We start from the raw sequence: 20,052 nt of genomic DNA, 5'->3' as shown, positions 1-20,052 counted from the left end.
TTACTTAAAGGGATATTTTTTCCAAAATCAAAAATATCATCATCATTTCTTCACTCTCGTGTGGTTAAAAACCTGTATATGACTCTTTCTTCTGTGGAACGCAAAAGAAAAGATTTAGAGAAATGTCTCATTAGTTTAGTCTTGTGTTTTTATAGTGGAAGTCAATGTGGGGCAATTTTGTTTGAATACCATTGTTCTTCAAAATATTTTCTTTTGTGTTCTGCAGAAGAAAGAAAGTCATACAGATATGGAATGACATGAGGGCAAAAAAATTCATTTTAGTGTGAACTATACTTTTAAGATGAACCAAAAAATGAATTGAAAATGAAAATTGAATCATCATTTAATCACCCACGAGTCGTTTCAAATCTGTATATATTTTGTTGTTCTGCTGAACACAAAGAAAGATATTTGGAAGAATGTTTGTAACCAAATGATTCTGGGGCACTCCTAACTATTATATATAGAAAAACACCTGAAATTGTTTGGTTTCCCACATTCTTCAAAATATCTTATTTTTTTATCAACAGAGCAAAGAAACGTATACAGGTTTGGAACGACTTGAAGGTGAGTAAATTATAACATAATCTTCATTTTTGGTTTACTATACCTTTTAATATTTTGGAAGATGAACAGGATGTGATACTGGGGAATCTTGTAAAACCTGTCGTTGATCAACTACAACATTCCCGTTAACAAACGGTTTGTTTCTTTTATCAAATATATTTTGACACGTGCACAAAAAAGTACCAGACAACGGAATAACTTACAAAAGTACACTAAAAGCTGAAATCCAATATATTAACAATTTTATTATTTTCAATCATATTTCTCAATCTGAGGCTACAGGGAGTGTATTTAAAACATCAGTGCAGCTGATGGCTCAGTGAAACAACTCAGCACAGCAGATGGGACTTCTGAATTTTGCTGACAGTGAAAGAAAAGAGGATGTGCACAAGTGCTGTGGCTTCACTCTTACTCTGATTTACAGAGAAAGCTGACAGAACTTGAGGAAGACAAACACAAATAAGGCACCACAAGTTTCTCAGCACGACCAATGGGACTGAATACAAAAAATGAATGTGGGTACATGATGGGGGCAAATAAAACAAACAAAAAATGTGAGTTACTATCATCTTTATCAAATGGACTGGACCAGCTAACTAAAACCTGAACGCTTACGAATGTTCTTTCAAAAGATCTGCTTACCTTTAAACGGACAGTTCATCCAAAAATTTTGTCATCATTTATTCACCCTTAAGTCATTTCCTGTATTGTTTTCTATATTGAAACAAATCAAAGAGACATTCAGAATGTCACCAACCTCTTTGAGTGTATAGAAAACAGATGTTTGTTTTTTCACAGAAGAAAGACAACAATTCAGGGTTCGGTACAGGTGAGTGACAATTTATTTTTGGGGGTGAACTGTCTCTTGAAAAATTAACTTTTCAGTCGAGGTAGAATCAAACTGCTGTTTTGTCGTAGTTTGGTTTAATGTTTGACAAATCCAATTTCTACTAATACTTTCAGATCAGTTTACATGTACAGTATACACATAAAGACATTGCTATGCATATACAGATCATAAGGCTGGTCTTTTTCCTTTGTTTGAAAAGCATAAAAACATTTTGTCAGTAACTGAAGCCGACGATACAATTGTTCACGGTTAATGAAACAGAAACAGAGCAAGCAGGCCTCTACCTGAGACGTGAATCATATTGACGTTAGCCCAGATATCAACAGAGAAGTATACAGCGCCTGCAAGCGTCTTTCACCAGAGTAAACAAAGAATAGAACAGCATAATACAAAAGCCAACGACTTGTCCAACAACATTGTCAGCCCGTCCTTTCAAACTCCACCTTTCTGAAAGAGCTCCGCCCACCTGCGTTTCATTCGATATTGTATAAATCAATTCACGTAAGATTTTAAAAGAAACCGAAAACCTGGACCGTACTGTGGTCAAATACAGTATACCACGGTATGGTTCGATTAAATTGTTCGTGAACAAACCTCAAACACAATCTCACGTAAAGAACCGTCACACTTTACTCGGCCCTCGTACGAAACTCGTTAAGGCAACATCAACGAAATATATCTGTGTGCGAATTGGATAAATCATTCACTGTGTAGGGTCTACAAAATTTACTGTCGAGGGATGCAAAATATGGACATCAGGGTGCAAACCCGTAGTCCACATAGCGTGTCACGAACACTCGAAGTGAAATTACACTTTAGGGATCATACAAAGGAGAGCTTATGTTTTTTTCCGTGAGAGAGGGAAGATGGACCAAAGGTTTGGTCCAGCAGAAGGCTGTGAAGTGCCCGGGCTTAACTTTAGGAGGTCAGAGGCAATGGGTTGGGCTGTGGGGGGACTGAGGAAGAGCTATGGGCTGCTGTTTTCCACAGCGATTGGTAATACACCCAGCCGTCACCCTGGAAAGAGAGAGAGGGAGAAAAACATTAAATATTGAAATAAAATTCACAGATTTTTATTAATTAATTCTATTAATTACAAAAAACTAAGAGACAGTGGCAATGTTAGCCAAAAATTTTATAAATTCATTTACTTTGAAAAAACCATGGAATGACCAGGAATGTTCATCAAGAATGTAAAAGGGTTTATTTCAAGACTTCGATCTTCTCAAAAACCAAACATTAACTATAAACCCCCAGTATAAATACAGATGAAAGCAGTTTTGTTCTTACTTTGCTTTCGAAACATTTGGTCCTCCATGGTGTCTGTGTCTCTGCACGATGTCTTTCCTCTTTTCTTTGTCTTTCCTCCAGGAAGCGTTTGTGTTCTGTGGCTTTATCCATGTCTCTCTCTTTTAGTGACTCTGTCACATGTTGCCATAGTCGCCTGGAGAGAGTCACGAGTTAAAGACACCGTTACTGTCAACATGTTTTTAGTAAACACTAAAACATGACAAGCAGACGGCTAAATATTTATGAAGCTTAAAGGAATAGGTTTGCCCATATGTTGTATTTTAAACAATAATGTATATAGCTCAAATGCTTGCATAAATGTGGCCCTGGATCACAAAACCAGTCTTAAGTAGGACGGAAACATTTTTAGTAAAAGACAAAAATACATTGTATGAGTCAAAATGATTGATTTTTCTTTTCAGCCAAAAATCATAAGGATATTAAGTAAAGATCATGTTCCATGAAGATATTTTGTAAATTTCCTACCTTAAATATATAAAAACATTATTTTTGTGAGTGGATGGCCTGCCACAGTGACCCTGATTGATAACTTCAAAGGCAATTTTCTCAATATTTAGATTTTTTGCACTCTCAGATTTCTGAGTTTAAACGGTTGTATCTCCGCCAGATAGGATCCTATTCTTACAACTCACACATCAATAGAAATCGTATTTATTCAACCTTCAGATTATGTAAAAATCTAAATTTCGATAATACTGGTTTTGTTGTCCAGGGTCACAATTAGTTACCACATTATAAAAATATTAAAGACGTGCATGTTTATTAATACATTATAAATTCTCATCCTTTCGTTAAGACAAAACAGTTCAATAAGTAACAAAACATTACTTTGTGCAACATGAAAATGAAAAGCTATGGAGTATAAGACTGCAGTATTTATAGTCAGCATTTAAGATATATTTCTGATTGGATGGTGTTACCTGGACTCATAGGGTCCTTGAAGCTCATTGGGCCGTACTCTTTTTCTGGTGACAGGGAGTTTGGTAACGTCTATGACACGTGTCTCACCATTTGTGTAGGCAAACTCCAGCGTGCCGTTCCACTCCCCCTGCACACGACACACCACTGTGTTGGTGGGGTTGTGTTTGACCTCCGCGTTCACCCTGAGGAACACATCTCTGTTACATTACACATTCTCAATGATCGAAGACTTGTTGTTAAGGTGTTCTGACATGAGACATAACATATATAACACGAGTAACGTATATAACATGAGGAATAAATTCTGCTGTCTCAAGTTTTGCAGCAAGGGACAACTCATTTCCCATCTGAAGTGGCAAAACAGGACTCTTAAAGGCACAACAACAATTGCCAAGAAATGAAAATGGTTAGAATATTTTTATTTTAAATAATTAAAATACTGAATATACATCATTATCATTTAAATATAATGATAAATACAGTTACATATTGACACCATTTTTATTATGACACCTAGTGTTAAATTGGCGTTTATTTGGCATTTACAAAATTATACATATATAATTCAAGAACATAATTCTTCAAAAATGCAAATGTACACATTAACATTGAAAACTCAATACTGTCAAACAGAGAGAACGTGATCCATACGATCCTTACCTGTGCAGCTTACCCCCATAAAAGGGCTTGGTCTGGAAGGTGATGACAGCAGAGTAGCCCGTCTTGGCGCAGTTGACGTTGACTTTTCCTCCCAGTTCCACCCAGGGCACTGTGAGGATGGAGCGGGCATAGGCAGAGGGCAGACTGAAGGTGTACTCTTCCCCGTGCTCTAACAGGTGCAGGTTACCTGAAAGCACAGAACGTTTAGCTCGAACGAAACAGTGTAGGTAAAGACCCAGAAAAATGTAATGAACTTACCTTCTCCGATCATGGAGACACCAATGGACATGCCCATGAACTTGCTCTTGGTCCACACGTGCGTGTTGACGCACATCTGCCTTTCCTGGCATTCTGCATAGAATCCCGACACGGGTGGATGGTGAGAAACCTGCTCAGCCACAAAGTGGACATTGTAGCATTCTGAAGTGCACGACGTCCCCTCTTGCGGGACCCCTGTCGGAGATGTTGTCGCTTTGGGTACTCTCCAAGAACAGTGGAAAGTTTCTCCGATGATGGGGTTGTAGGGCTTCTTGGCTATGGCACCTTTGCGACCCTCGTGGAAGGAAGTGAGATAATATTCCACAAAACAGACCATGCGGTCCATCGGGGTGGGACCATCGGTGATGGCCACGAAAAGATCCGGATGGGACATGAAGTCTGCATACATCTCAAGAAGGGAACGCTTTTCTAGGATGAAGGTAGGGAGTACCACCTATAAAATATTAATTTACAATGAGAACCTGGTGTTTATCCCATAACTATATTTGAATATGTACAAACATACATCTTATATGAGATTTTAGAAAGACACTAATATAATGTAACTGAAACGCTATCAATAAGATGAAACTGATATACCCTGGTGAGGTCCATTCCTAGTTTAAGCTGAGAGAGGAGGTGCAGAATGACACTGCGCTCCTCTTCAACAGCACCCAGATCTTCCTCTTCAGACGATGAGGAGTCATCCACTTCCTGTGAGAAATCAATCTCCTCCTGCTCCTGAAACACATAACAAACTTCATCATTACATCCTACATGTACAGAAAACAAACGATTAAAAACAAGTACAAAAACAGATTGGAGAGGGAGACGTTTCTGTAACGTTTTTTGCAATTACAATCCAGCCAATATTTTACTTGGAAAATGAAATGCTTAAAATAAAATATGGTGGATATTAAAGTACAATGCTGTGTAAAATATTTTGGGAACTTTCTGGATGACAAAGTTAGGGGAACTACAAGTAAGCCATTTGTAAAGTGGACCTATATAAATACTCGTTTAAGCATCCCAACACACTGCTTCGACCAATGCCAATGAGTTTGAAACAGAACAATCTGTCTGTCCAACAAACGGAGGGTTCATTCTCATATTTTTTATGATTTTACATTTCAACTTGATTTTTAACCTAAAAGTTATTCACCTGTGTGAACCTTGGAAGCAACAAAAATCAAACAAAATGGCTTATAAAAGTAATGCCAGTTGAGACCAAAAGGAATTGAAAGGTTTGTTTGCAGGTGCCACAGGGTCTATTCAATGACATTCATGCATATTTAACTACGGTTTTCATGTTCCGACACTTCTTAGGGTCACTATATATTTAACCAGACCAATCGAAACTTGCCATTGCTTATTCTAGAATTCATGGAGAATCTGAGTAAAATTATAAAACAACATACATTGCAAGCACAGTCTGGATTGAGACAAAAGCTGAAAAATATTCTACGCTATAAACTTAATAAAATGAATCAGATCGAAAATCTTACCCCAGTGATATCACAAGAATCCATTTCTAAATGGTCCAGAAGCGTTCCTTCTGTTTTTCCATCCTCTGTGGTGATGCTGGGTAGGGTACCTCCATTTTTTAGGATGTCGGGAATCTTCGGCTCCAGCCACTCGATGGCGGGGCCTACGAAACATACAAAACCCGAATCGGAGGTGTTCATATCGCTGGCCCACCACAACGACACCCACAAGCCAACAGCAGCCTCTAACGCCACAGGATTTCTGGGTGTCCGGCTCTCTGACAACTGACACAGAGAACTGAAACCTTAACCCAGGGTCTCACCATCTGCATGGAGCCCTGCCCATTGCCAATATGTTTGCTTATTGGCCAGAGACTAGTCTAGCGGTTTTAGTTGTGTTCCAGTAATTCGAAAGTTCAAAGAGGGTCACAGGTTGCCTTTGGTTTACCTACTGGACTTGAATTTCCCAGAAAATTGTCGGATAGGTTTTGTTTTGCTGGAATAGTTTCATTTGCGAATAAGATATGTGTGCTCTCAATCTTGATTGAATCAAGCTGAACAACTTTAAAGTTTGGCGAAAGCTATGTTTGTCCTATAGTTTCACAGAGACCAAAAACATCTGACAGCAGATGTTTACCTCTATGAATTGAAAGTGGTATGGCAACACGATTTGGGAAGTCTGTCAACCACCGCGCTTGGCTGACGCCAGCAAAGGTCCGGTTACCTGCAGAGGTCTATCAGCTGCGGATACAGTTGCTCATGAATTATATAGCAATATTCCACTCCCGAGCGGGGCCTCAGGTCATAAATTCTACAGGTACAAACACGACCTGAGATTACTGGATGTGCCACCTCAAACACATTTGACTTTTTCCAATATTATGAAATGGAAAAAGCTTTCAAGGCAAACGGCTATTTAGGTGCACATCGGCCACAAGATGTGAACAGAACGGCCTATCGTGTTGTGTATTCAGATCTTATCGCAATGACCTGGATTACACATAAGGTTCAGTGAGTCGCAGTGAATATGTGATTTAAGGTATTCAATAACTGTCCGATAGGAGATTTGGAGAAGCAGAGACGTCTTGCTCTCTACATTATTCATTTTTTTGGATTGCGTTTCGACTGCCCATATATGAACAGAGTGTTATACAAGCTGTACACCGTGAAGGTAATAAACAGACAGGCGTATAAGTATTCTGTATAAAATCAATGCAAAAATACAGTACTCCAGTAACTCAACTATAACAGCTTGATCCTAGCAATGCCTTTGGTTTGATTCCAAAAGAATGCACGAAGGAACTGATTCTTCAGTCTGTACTTTGGATAATGTACTCTGGATAAAATGGACCGCAAAATGCACAAAGCCGATTTGTGTTTGTTTTATGTATTCTATAGTTAAGGTGAATTATTTCAGCCATCAGCACCCTTTCCTCTGGATTGCTCTGAATGTCGGTTATCAAAAAAGTCTTATCAGTCGATCACCACCCACATTACACTTCAACAAACTTGGCTTACCCAGTTAAGGTGGGGTAAAAGGGAGGAAGTAACGCAGATACCATTTCTCCACACCTGAAAATCGAACTAGAAGATTAAAATGTGGGAAAGGGTGCCAAACGTTTTACTACTACTACTACTGTAATCTTAACAGTTTAAGCAGCACATTTTAAAGTAAATTGATTAGTGAACATGTCACAATGTACACAGGGCTTTTCAGGGCAAAGGTACCTGTCACTCTGTAACTGCTAGAGCACTGCATTAAGCAACACAAAGGTCGTGATGTTCCCTGAGGGCAATGCAGTTCGCTTTCTGCCTTGCTTCTTCTCATAAGAAGACCAAAAAAAATGGGTAAGAATGAACAACAGTCCTAAAATATTGGGTTGAATAACTTTCTACTAACCTTCAAAAGGTTACAAGTAATGCTTGAAAAGAAGATAAAATGTCTCTTTAACAATTAGCCAGCGAAGTAACAAATGCTGCCAACTTTTAAATGAAACCTTTCCAAGAGAAGTATAGCAGAGAGGAATATAAGAGACTCTCATTAAAGCAAAAAAACACAGAAGCAGCACCAGTCAATATCGCCTGTGATGGAAACAGTGCTTATAAATAACTCTATAAACCCTGTCTCTCTTTACTGGCAGAGGAATGCTTTCATCTAACATCTTAGGAGTGCAGGTGCACAAGACAACTTACTATACTGAAAATGTACAGGTCTTAGACTTTAACTGGGGAAACTCACAGACGTCGTGCATTGTGAATTTCCTGCTTACTTCACATTATCTTACATCAAATATTTTTCATTCTGTTTTCTCCACCTACAATAAAATCAAACCTTTCAGTCGTACGTTTTCATGACCATTCTGCATTCAGTCTCTTTTAATTAATATATATTTTCGACTCTATATAAATACTCTCTTTGCATGAGGAAATAACACCACTCGACTGTGTTTAAACACGGGCTCCAGCCGTGCTGACTTTGCACTACATAACTGGCACCGCCCCATCCTTCAAAAACAGCTTTTGCAAAACCTTAATACACTGTGAAATGTTCACAAAACTATGCAATTTGAAATGTATAAAAAGTGAAAAGTTTTATCGAGTATCAAACTAGAGTAGCTTATTTCTAATGCTGGGATTAGGTGTTTCACTATATATCGGTTTTGGTAATAAAAAATTTTACCAATCAGAGCATTTCGGAAAGAGGGACTTTATATTGCACAGAAAAAAATAAGATTGTTTTGTGAGAAGAGGGGCAGCGGTGAACAATATAATTGAAACATGTGAAATATAAAGCGTTTTTTGAAATTAGAAACATGAACATTGTTAAACACCAAAAAAACATAACCAATGCTTCGAAAACACCCAAAGAACGGCACCTTTAAACAAAGTTTAAAAATCCTCACCACCAAGAACAATTTTCTGGCGAGCCATCTGCTGAAGCTGCAGCATATGCAGGCAGTCGCTGAGGCAGTTCATGGTGGCCAAAGATGTGGCTTTCAGCAGCAACAGGTCTTGGTCCAAGGGAGAAGGACCTTGAGAGGATGGCAGGCCCTCAATGCTCTGAATCAGATCTCTGTGCTGGACCTGGGCCTTACTCATCATCTTAAAACAGAAAAGCAGTTTTGATTCGAGGATTTGATCTTGTTACAGCTTGCTTATACACATACAAGCACTAATAAATGTATAAAGTGGATAAAGTTACGAGATAACAGACAAAGTGTCATTCTTACCTCTCTGGCCTCCAGTAGGTGATCAGGCAGAAGGGACTTTCTGCTGGAGTACAGAGACGAGTGTTGCAGCTGGGACACACCCAACAGAGAGTTTGCGTTCTGGTTGATCCTGTGCTGAGATCCCGGAGAACTCCCGCTGCCCTGAGACAACAGGGATTGACTACGAGTCTGCAGAGGTGGGTTTGTCTGTGGGATTATGGGTAATGATTGCATAGCGGTAATGAAGAAAAATCATTTCATGAAAGAAAATCTTACAGGTTTGGAACAACGTGACAGTAAGTTCATAAAAGCTGAACTATTCCTATAAGCATTTTGCATGAAAATATTATTCTGACCAACAAAACCGATTTTCTGTTACTTTGAAAGTCATTGAGGAGTACTGTGATACCAACAGCACGGCATGAAACTGGCTGTAAGCCTCACCTTTCCCATCGCCTCTGTATGGTGCTGGGCACAGATCTGCAGCCGGCTGACCCAATGCTGTCTCTCCTTTGCATCCGAAGCTGAAGAACAAAACATTAGAAATAGCTTTTCAGCATAAGAGCCGTTTAATAAATAATTTATAGCGTTCATTTATTTCAGATCTCATAAGCTGCGAATAGGAGTATGAAGTTAGTTTTTACACAGAGCGGTCTAAAAAAAAGTGTAAGATTTTGTGAATACAATCCACCCACGAAAACAAAAAAGATTTTAAATCAGTGAGATCATGTAACAACCTCTGAGTTTGTACTGCTCTCCGCTGATGGCATTAACGGTAAAGGTGTGCGAATCTTCGTCGCTGGGGGAAATCACAGCACCGGCTAGCGGAAGTGAGCCCCGCGGCTTCTGATTCCTGGACTGCTCGTTCACAAAGTATTCCAACAGCCCTGCCTCATTGTTGAGGACAAAATATCTATAACGGGAAAATGATTTTAGTTCAAAATAAAGGAGAGAAGTGCATATACCGTTTAAACCTTAAAGGTTTACTCACCGATACTGCCATCCAGTCACAAGATTGGTGTACTTCATCAAATATCCGTCCACTTTTTCCATCAGATCACTTTAGTGAATAAAACAAAGTGTAAAGACGAATTACATTTATTTATTTTTCATACCATGACCAAAAGTCTGATCACTAAATCGTAAATTCTATTCACAGATTACTATGATTATCTATAATGCTGAGCTAGATCATGGCCCATCTCTATCACTAAAGAACTAAACATACAGCGTGTATAAATGTCAATAAGACACTGTCACATTAGTAGAGTTAGAAATACATGTAGCTATAATCATTCTGGGTAGAGATATACAACTTTAAATATCGATTTGCATTTCCTGGTGGTAAACATCAGTGTTTGAATGGCAATGTTTGATAAAGACAGATCAAGCTTCTTTATGTCTCAAAAGAAATAGTGTCATCATTCACACACCTTCATGTCATTCCAACACTGAATGGTTTCCTTCCTTCTATCTCTGGCCACCATTTACTTTCGTTTTAAGGAAAATCTCCCAAGCCTATCCTGTATTTTACGACTAAAAGAAAATATCACCTATTTGAACGACATTAAGATGTGTGGAATGACATTCATGGCAGAAATCACAGGTTTTCGTGGGAATTAATCCAACATCGGTGCTGAATTAAGTGTGTGAAGTAGAAATCAAAGAAAGTATGAGGGATTTAAATACAGCAAGACATATATCACAGAGCTGAACACTTGACAGACGTTATGGTAATATTATAATAGTGTACAGTATGTGTACAGTACCTGTACTGCCAGGATTTGGAGCCCGTCCTGCAGGAACTCTGTGAGCCGCTATGATGCTCCACTACGGCTTCGGTCTGCATGATCAGATCCTTCAGCTAACACTTTACCTGCCGCACAAAACACCGACCAGCCGTTTCATAAAGTGAGACACAAGTCTAAAATATGAGTTATTGTCGTTCTTTTAATCATCGCAGAAGTCTTATGCTGAAAATTACAGAACCGTTGGCATGTTTACGTCTCGCGCAGCCATGACAGAACGTGAAGTCATCTTGGCCCGCATCATGTGACAAGGATGTTCTCAAAATGAAATAAAATCAGGTACATTTATTTCATAAATATTTCGTTTGAAGTTATTTTGCCCTAAAACAATATTATTAAGTATGAAAAAATTCAATAAAATATTATCATTGAAATGATATATTTCGAAAAACGTATTAGGCTCTTTTCAAAATAAAAGTCCTAGGTGGTGGCCAGACGAAGAGCCGCGGTAGCTAAGCTTTCCCTGATTGGTCAGATGTGATACCACCACCCTTTTGACGTTTAAAGGCAAATCTTGCCCAAAAAAGGTTTAAGCACATGAAATTGGAGTATTGATAGTAGAATTACAGCCTTTTTTTTCTTACAAAAACTTTAAAGTTATCTTTAATAGGGTGCTGATGGGGTTAGAAAGCTGCAACACTTACTGGCCTCCAGAGGTGAACCTTTTTGCCTGTAAAAAGAAATAAAGGGTTGCCATTGTCATTCATAAACAATTCATTTTATTGGGAAAATCAAACAATTGTTAAACAGATCAGTTTATGATTCAGAAGAGGTGCCTGTGATTGTTAACACCTCTTTTGATAATGTAAAATTGAAAAAAGAGCTACTGTCGTATGAAGTACAAAACATCAAGAAAAACAAATAATGGGAAATCATGTGGTATGTTCCTAAAAGTATGCATAGACTTGTCTTTGGTCTTGCATCGGTCTCATGGCTTGGTTTTTTTTAACATCTTCCATGTCTTTATGCTCTTTTATAACCTTTTTTTAGTTGGACAATGCAATTTGCAATACACTAGAATAATGACACAACCTCTACAATCACATTTGGGCTACTTAAAAACTCTTATAAATAATGTATTTAATTGATCACATTTTACAGTGAAAAAGATTTAAAAACAACCACATGTTTTGAATGCATTCAAAACAATGTACACGGATAAATATGAAGACACAGTTTATATAATTTACAAAGACAAACATGTTCTGCTTCAAGAGTCAAACATTTGGAAAAAATATAGCAGGAGCATTTAAATAATATATAATTAAATTATTAAACACAATACATATTTGTTTTGACGAACTATTGATGAATAATTATATATAATTATTAGTAGCAATAATCCTAAAAACGCTAAACAAAATTGGGTAATTATAGAAGACATTTAAAACGATTTGACAAATAAATGCAAAAAAATATTAATCATAATTTGCTTGTGAATAAGACAATACCAGTTGAACTTCTTACTCCAAAAATATTGAAAACTATTGATAGACACGGTTCAAACTAATTATCTTTCTTTGTGTGAATATCATCAAGAGAAAGGCATTTCATTTGAAGTTTGATTGAGAGTACAAAACATCTTCAGTTTAATTATATAAAACCTGCATTGATAAGGCTCATTCAGTCCATAATTTCTTGACATTGACATAACACAAAACAATACATACAGTATATAGATCATACTATAATCACACCATGTTTTATGATGGGGAAAAGAATCTTGCAAACGGATCTTGTGATGTCCTAACTATCATTCATTTACATTTATCAATCACTATACAAATACTACATATTTACTTCAAAGAATATATCAGAATATTCAACAGAAAACATACAGTAATCTTGAAAAGGCTTTAAAATGAAGTGTTAGTTGTAAGTAAAGCTGCCATGTTTCTTGCAAGCTCCCAGCAGATAACAGGTAACCTGCAATTAAATAAGTATTTTTGTCTGAAATGAAAACATTATCTACCCTAACAAAAATGTTACAAATGTTACGAATAGTCAAGGATCTAATCTTTAAACTATAAATTTGTGAATTTAGTAACATTCTAGATTAGATTACATTACAGAAAACTTTAGTAGTCCACTAACCCCTAAACAGCACCAAACTTGTCATCTAAATAGATCTAAATGATCACATGGGCACTGCAGCACCTTAGTTTGTTCCCAAATTATTGTCTTTAGATCCATCCATCCATAAATAACGTTTATCTAAAGTGTTTTGTATATTTTTGTTCCTGATGTTGCTGAAGCAAAACAATCAATACCTGCTTCACACATACGTATTGTGACTCAGCCAAAACATTTTGACCATAGAATTGTAAGACCTAGAGCTAGTGTGTGCTTTTACAATTATGAATAACTGAACCAGTGTCATTCCCAAATTATAAAAAAATAAAAATAGTTAACAGTGTTGAACAGTCTATGGAATCGAATTGCAATTCAGTTATAAAACAAAAGTCAAAAGCGAAACTAAATGGCACCTTGTAATCGAATCAAACACGTTGAATGGTAAATAAATCAACAGCTTATCTCATACAAAAGGACTTGAAATGCACTTTCTCTAGGGCTTTAAGTGAGTTGATTGTAAGAAGACAATATCTACAATCTGCAGCCCTTGTACGCACAGCCCTTCATGACACAGATCTGGCAACACATTTCAAGGTAAACGGAGAATCAGTCTTAAACAAGGCTGAATTTTGTCCAATTATTAATTGTGACAAAAAAACAAAAACGCACATATACAAAGGGCTCCAAATGTCTGAGACAACTTGATTGATTTTCTTATACACATCGTCGCTGTCCTTCTGAAACCCTTTACCAAATTCTCTGTTTTCAGGAAACGGAAAAAACACTGTACGTTTTAAGTATTTAATGATTTGTAATTATTAATAGTTTTTATTGGTTAGATTTTTGCAAACTCCAGTGACAAACATAAAGGACTATTAACAATAATGATTTATGCAAAAAAATGAAAATCGTGAAATATGGAAATACAAGGTTTCAGAAGTACAGGAGTGATATTTATCACCATAACACTTGGATTGAGGAGTTAAATTACAATTTTCGCACAAATTTAAAACTATTTTTAGTATTTGGCATATCCTCTTTTTGCGTTAATGACAGCATATATTCAAGTTGGCATAAATTACATAAATTCATAAAACTGTTGTTCTATGGGATCCCTACATGATTTAAAGAGTTCATAACTAGGGATTTTTAAGGTCCCGATTTGGTTTAAATTTCGTAATAATAAGCAGTTATTCTTACTTTACTTCTAGACTAACTCTCAAATGATTTGTTCCATGATTCATCTGTCTAATCCCCTCCTTTCCGCTAGCCTAGTCTGATGTGATTGCTCAGATGGTCTAGTCTGCTGGGATTGGTCTTCTGCCAAAGAGGCTCACGAGCTACAGTGTTTGGGGGAGAAGAGTGAAGTTTTCGCGGGCAGTCCTAGCAAAACGTAGGAGGGGACTATATGTAGTGACATAAAACGGGTCGCGAATCAGGCTAGGGACGACTCATTTGCGTGATTCAGAGTCGACTCTCTTTTTTCCAAGCCAATAACTTTGTTATTCATTCCCCTTCGGATTTACAACTTGCCAGACTGCTTACTTTCAAACACAGCAACATTACACACTGCATGAATGTAATTTTCATGTACTCTCTAACAATAGGAATTCTGATATTTTGTACAAAGGTTAACATCCAAAAGAAAATCACAAATGCCTTTTATCTGATTGCAGATAGACACTTGAAATAGTGCAGATTCAGAAGATCATATATTTCTCTGTGTCGTAATTTTTTTCAAACCATCAAACTGTAAGTCACAGACATACAGAACCCATTGTATATAAACAATGACCTTTAAAACGACTTCGACACTAAGCCACGTTCAATTTCTAGTTATTTTCTCACACGGACTTCTCCATGCAAATTCAAAAACACCAGTAACATAACCTGATCGGAGCTCACCAAAATGTCAACAACAAATAATTTCATAGGTCAAAAGAGAAGCATGGTAAAACACTCATGATTCTCAGCCGGACGGCTATTTTATGGCCCAAAATGCTACAGGTCCATCAAACAGACAAGGAGAACATTAATTAGCACCTGCATAACAGTGCTGCCAAACTGCAGCTTGCGTGACTATGGCTTCTCATTGGATCTACAGTTCGCTGACATGTGACAACCAAGCTGAGGTGAGCAATCCATGGCTTTTCAATCCCTACAGTATACAACTCCACAAAGAGAAGAGTACTCAGATCAACTCGTGATCATCAGTTTGCCGTACACAACAGCTAAACCTCAAAGGAAGTCAACGGTAGCATGGTGCCTGTATCCACCTGTCACAATCAAGATTTCAGTCCCTGACACAGAGGAGGATGCCAGCCAGCAGTGGAGTGAGAATAAACACAAGCCTCCGTAAATTCACCATCAGGGAGGAAGAACTGGAACAGGGATCTGAGAGAAACAGATTATATTATGATATCAAACACACATTCTCCTAAATACACTTGATGCATGTTGGAAAGGCTGAATCTTACCTAAGCGAACACTCTTGGTGGTGTTCATGGAGTGGATTTCGTGAGGGAGGGGGCAGTCGCTGCAGAAGTCAGCGCAGACGGGGCAGATGAGTTGCCCGTTGTAAACCCACCCGTTCATCCACACGCTCACACTGATCGCCTGACCAGCACGGGCACATGAATAGGACTCATTCTGCACCCAAACAGACAGACCCTTTGTTGTACAAGATACCTGCAAAAAAGGCATTGTTAAGTTGTTCAGTGCGTTTCAAATGCCACTTTATATTATTCTAATGTTATTACAGTTCATAAGTCACCTTATAGCAACCACTGCCCCAGTCTGGGTAGGTCATCCGTTTAGCGCACTGCTCCATCACAAATGCTGACTTCTGGTATAGACACACTGACCCTGGCCCATACTGCTCTGCCCCATAGTTCCTCCAAACAGCTTAAAAAAGAAAGCAAACAAGGGACTTTACACTCCAATTGTAAGTGAGAAAAAAATGTGTGGGAGGTGTTGGGGAGTGAGATACCACCTGGTTGGTTCTCTTGTATTCTGCAGTAAGAACTGCGCTGGTACTCTCCGCCTACATGCCAGCTGAACTCCTGGCTAAAGGGACAGTAGTCTGCGATCTCCACCGCGCCTCCATATGCCGATAAATCCTCCTCAGGAACACCAGCGATATGGTCAAAGTACTACAGCACACATATATAAACAATTATTTCAGAATATATTCTTTTCATTGGTATGTGGATTCTCTTGGATTCAAACCTTTGACCTTGTTGTTGCTGGCACCATGCTCCAAAAATTGAGCTACAATATATTAACGCTATCTTCCAAAAATATCAATGTTAAACATTTTTGTAATCTTGTCTGATTAATAATGTCAAGTCCATAAACAGTAACCTTTCATTAACACATGACCGATCACAACTGGGACCCAAAGATGAGCCATTACCAAAGGCTCTGCACACATACAGACCTTGTTTAGTGCAGATCTGCATTTCTCCTGAATCGTACCTGGTATTCTGGAGGGAGAGCACGCGAAAAGTTCTGCAGGTTGCAGACGGCCACTGCCAGCTGGTCCTGCCTGCAGGTGAGCTGCAAAGGTGCCGACCTCACAGAGTCACAGTAAGGGCTCAGCGTCGGCCTCCTGATAAAAAACCCAACTCAGTTTGAATCCCATCAGTGACCCCAACCACTATTTACAAAGTCAATGGATATGTGAACATGTTCACATGATCAACAAAATAAATCTAATGTCAGATGAATATGAGAGGGTACAAAGAACTGTTATGGATCTCATATAGCAAAGCTCACGTATTGCGATGTTGGTCTATCCAAAATTTGCAGCTTTTCATCACAAAGTCGCAGCCCAACCCTCTTCCCCATTCCAGATTCTCTGCCATGCTGTAATTGGCTCTGTACCACCTGAAACAGACAACATAGTATAGTCATTGTGCCAAGTATTTTATTGACTAAAGAACGTCCACTGCTTATAAATCGCACTATAAAAGAGCGTCACACTTCCCTCACCCTGTATCCTCCATTATAGCCAAAGTTATTCTGGAAAACACTCGGTTTTGTGTGTGAGATCCAGTCATAGCTTCATTCTGTTCAAATAAAACATGTTGATATAAATGAATTAATTAAAGCAATATTAACTATAGTGTAATTGAAGCCATCCATTTTCATTAACGGATTTTGTTTCAGTACCTCTAAGAGACGCTTTTCCCAATGGTTGAACTCAGTGCCAGCACCTCCCTGGTTCTCCAGTTCCATGCCCTCCAGAATGGGGCAATTAAAATGTTTCCTGGCCTCCTCCTGATGAAATATGAAAAAAACATAATATTTCATAAGCATTGATCAATATCTGCCATTCAGATGGCATTCCTTTAAAAAAGAAAAAAGAACTCACCACTACACGTGGAGTGACGAGAAGATGGACGTTGTGTCGGACCATGCGGCCGCCTCGGATGTCCCATAGCCGGGTCGCTCTTTTGATGACTTTATCACTCCACTGATATAACCCTAAACTGAATAGAGATATACAGACAGAGATAAGGTGCTGAGCACATTAGTATATTTCAAACCATAAATATCCATTTTACATATAAAAAAATATTTAAAAAGTTGAATATCACAATTTTCACGATTTAGGTAGGACATGGTAAATCAAAGCTTCACACAAGACGTTTGTATTCAAAATGTTAACGTAACACAAATTTTAATATTTCAAACAAAGGAATAAATATATACGCAAATATTTCCTTTACCTTTCATTGTATGCAGGAAGACCGCTCGCAGAACGTGGCGTCAAAGGTTTCCCATCGTCATCGTGGTAAAAGGCAAAGAGACCAGCAGAAAAACCCTGAGAAACAAATAGGGTTCATCAAAACATCAGCAGTTTTAACCAAGCTGATGTCATATGTAATGTTCCAGATGTAATGTTGTTACCAGGGCATGAATGATCTCATGCTTGACCGTGGACAGCATCCCTTCAAACTCCTGAGCTTGAGTAGAGATCATATTGGGACACAAATTGGCGTATCCAGCAATTGGCCTATATATATAAAAAATGTGATGTTAGCATCAGCAACAACCATTACATAAAATGAAATATAATGATACATATTAAATACCCAAGATGTTGTTTCGAAATGTATTGTTGTTACCTGTCTAGTTCAGACTCGAGTTGGCAGTACGCTGCATATGCTACAATATTCTCTTGCCCGCACCTTTCTGTGGTCATCGCACTTACGTAAAGCACAAAATCGGCCCTCTCCACCCCTTCACCATCAGAAGGACCAGCAGGGCCACAGGACTTCCCTGACTCACTACACACCCTGCATTGCTGATAAATATAACAATAGAGATGCACAAATTCAGACAATTTTAACAATGTTTATTGTAGGAATGAAGTATTGAGTCTGCATTTGAATAATGATAATGTACGTTCACAATGGGACCCACCTGTAAATGACGCTCAGGCACAATAACCGGACCACACTTTGTGATCTCTGCACATGGTCCCTGACAGTAGCGATGGGGATCATCTTTTTTCCTTAGGTACTGATTTGTTGAACATTGTCTAAAACATATTGAAGTTACACAACAGACACAAACGAGATAAAGGACCAAGGAACACATTTAAGAGGATTTGCTGTCAGACAATACAGGCTTAGAGGAGAATTACCTGCTCAGTAATATTGGACCAGACTGCCTACGAACCCTAAACGCCTTCTGAAGATAATCAATGGCATGTGGGAGGAGCTTGTCCTTTAAACAAAGCATAAGAAAATCAATCATGCATATGATTCTATTTTGATGGGCGTGTATGACCATCCAGAGATAAAGAAAGGATGTAATCTATTATTTCAATTGTTACCTTCACAAGACTGCTTTTGTCTTCATCTAACCTGTGTGAGCAGTAAAGATATTGTAAAGTCAATGTATATTCATAATATAGATGTTCAGCATCACATATAGACAAGAAACTAACCCGTCCAAGCTGGAGTCGTACTCTATCTGGATCTTTAACTGCTGCTCTGTGCTTCTTTTGGTCAATCTATTTGGCTTAAGAAACACTTTGTGTATAACCTGCAAGTAAAACCAGCATGAATACACACATCTGGTTTTACCAGTACTTCATTCCACTACATTACATTAAAACACAGACCACTACAAAGACAACAAGGGATTTGACGGTTATAATAGGAATTGTATTTTTTTAACAGGAGCTATAATGATCACTGATACAGTGACGTTATTTGTAATCATATGACAGCAAGAACGTCCTATTTGTTTATAGGAGGCTATTAACGTATATTAATATAATACAAATGAAAAGCATAAGTGCAGATTGGACGACTGACCTCTGTATGAAGGGGCACTTTATGGTTACAGGTGTGCGCTTGTGTCCCGGTGCTGCTGCTGGTGTTGATGATGAAGAAGAGCCAGATGATGCTGTTTAAGAATAAAGCATCTCTAACTGATCCGTGCTGCCACAGCCACCCTGACGCCATCCTTCAACCCGTGACTTTAACATTCATATCACCCTCCTGTCATCTTGCATAATATCCCTCGAAATCGCACAAAATTCAAGGATGTTCCGAGAGGAAATCAAATCAGATGTTCTTTAAACCGGCTTTACCCATAAACCCATTGGCAATGTGAACGGAGATACAAAGCGTCAATATTTCAAAATAAAAGTACGGCGGTCATGAAACATTATTCCTAATAACGTCTATAAAAATATTATTATTATAAATATACAACAGTTATATGTATTCTTTTAGTAAGGTGAAAATGTGATATTTTATATAATAATATATAATTACTGTATATAAATATTATAATTAAAGTTGTAGTTGTAAAATTTGAATTGCAATAAATACATGTATTGTTAATTTATCACTTATTGTTTATTTTAATATGCTTATTGTGTTAGTAAG

General features: G+C 38.0%; 2 protein-coding genes across 2 annotated transcripts; both read right to left on the bottom strand.

Moving 5' to 3' along the window:
- Window positions 1–787: 787 nt before the first annotated feature.
- On the bottom strand, window positions 788–11,301 carry osbpl11 (oxysterol binding protein-like 11). Its single transcript, XM_056755600.1, has 13 exons — window positions 11,030–11,301; window positions 10,252–10,320; window positions 9,998–10,173; window positions 9,705–9,784; window positions 9,282–9,467; window positions 8,955–9,153; window positions 6,073–6,215; window positions 5,168–5,308; window positions 4,568–5,021; window positions 4,310–4,496; window positions 3,649–3,831; window positions 2,708–2,861; window positions 788–2,434 (listed from the first exon to the last, which is right to left on the bottom strand). Exons 1-13 carry the CDS (start codon window positions 11,107–11,109, stop codon window positions 2,336–2,338), a joined length of 2,151 nt encoding a protein of 716 aa, XP_056611578.1. The 5' UTR covers window positions 11,110–11,301; the 3' UTR covers window positions 788–2,335.
- A 469-nt stretch (window positions 11,302–11,770) lies between these two features.
- lmln (leishmanolysin-like (metallopeptidase M8 family)) lies at window positions 11,771–19,746 on the bottom strand. Its single transcript, XM_056755601.1, has 17 exons — window positions 19,474–19,746; window positions 19,101–19,198; window positions 18,987–19,017; window positions 18,795–18,877; window positions 18,572–18,689; window positions 18,274–18,452; window positions 18,056–18,161; window positions 17,875–17,969; window positions 17,517–17,634; window positions 17,315–17,422; window positions 17,135–17,211; window positions 16,919–17,029; window positions 16,619–16,751; window positions 16,134–16,293; window positions 15,915–16,045; window positions 15,619–15,829; window positions 11,771–15,535 (listed from the first exon to the last, which is right to left on the bottom strand). The coding sequence occupies exons 1-17, from the start codon at window positions 19,621–19,623 to the stop codon at window positions 15,435–15,437; spliced, it is 2,010 nt and encodes a 669-aa protein (XP_056611579.1). The 5' UTR covers window positions 19,624–19,746; the 3' UTR covers window positions 11,771–15,434.
- Window positions 19,747–20,052: the final 306 nt, after the last annotated feature.

The sequence above is a fragment of the Triplophysa dalaica genome, chromosome 8 (genome assembly GCF_015846415.1).
Source record: "Triplophysa dalaica isolate WHDGS20190420 chromosome 8, ASM1584641v1, whole genome shotgun sequence".
Classification (NCBI taxonomy): domain Eukaryota; kingdom Metazoa; phylum Chordata; class Actinopteri; order Cypriniformes; family Nemacheilidae; genus Triplophysa; species Triplophysa dalaica.
This window is presented reverse-complemented; position numbering and strand designations above follow the sequence as displayed.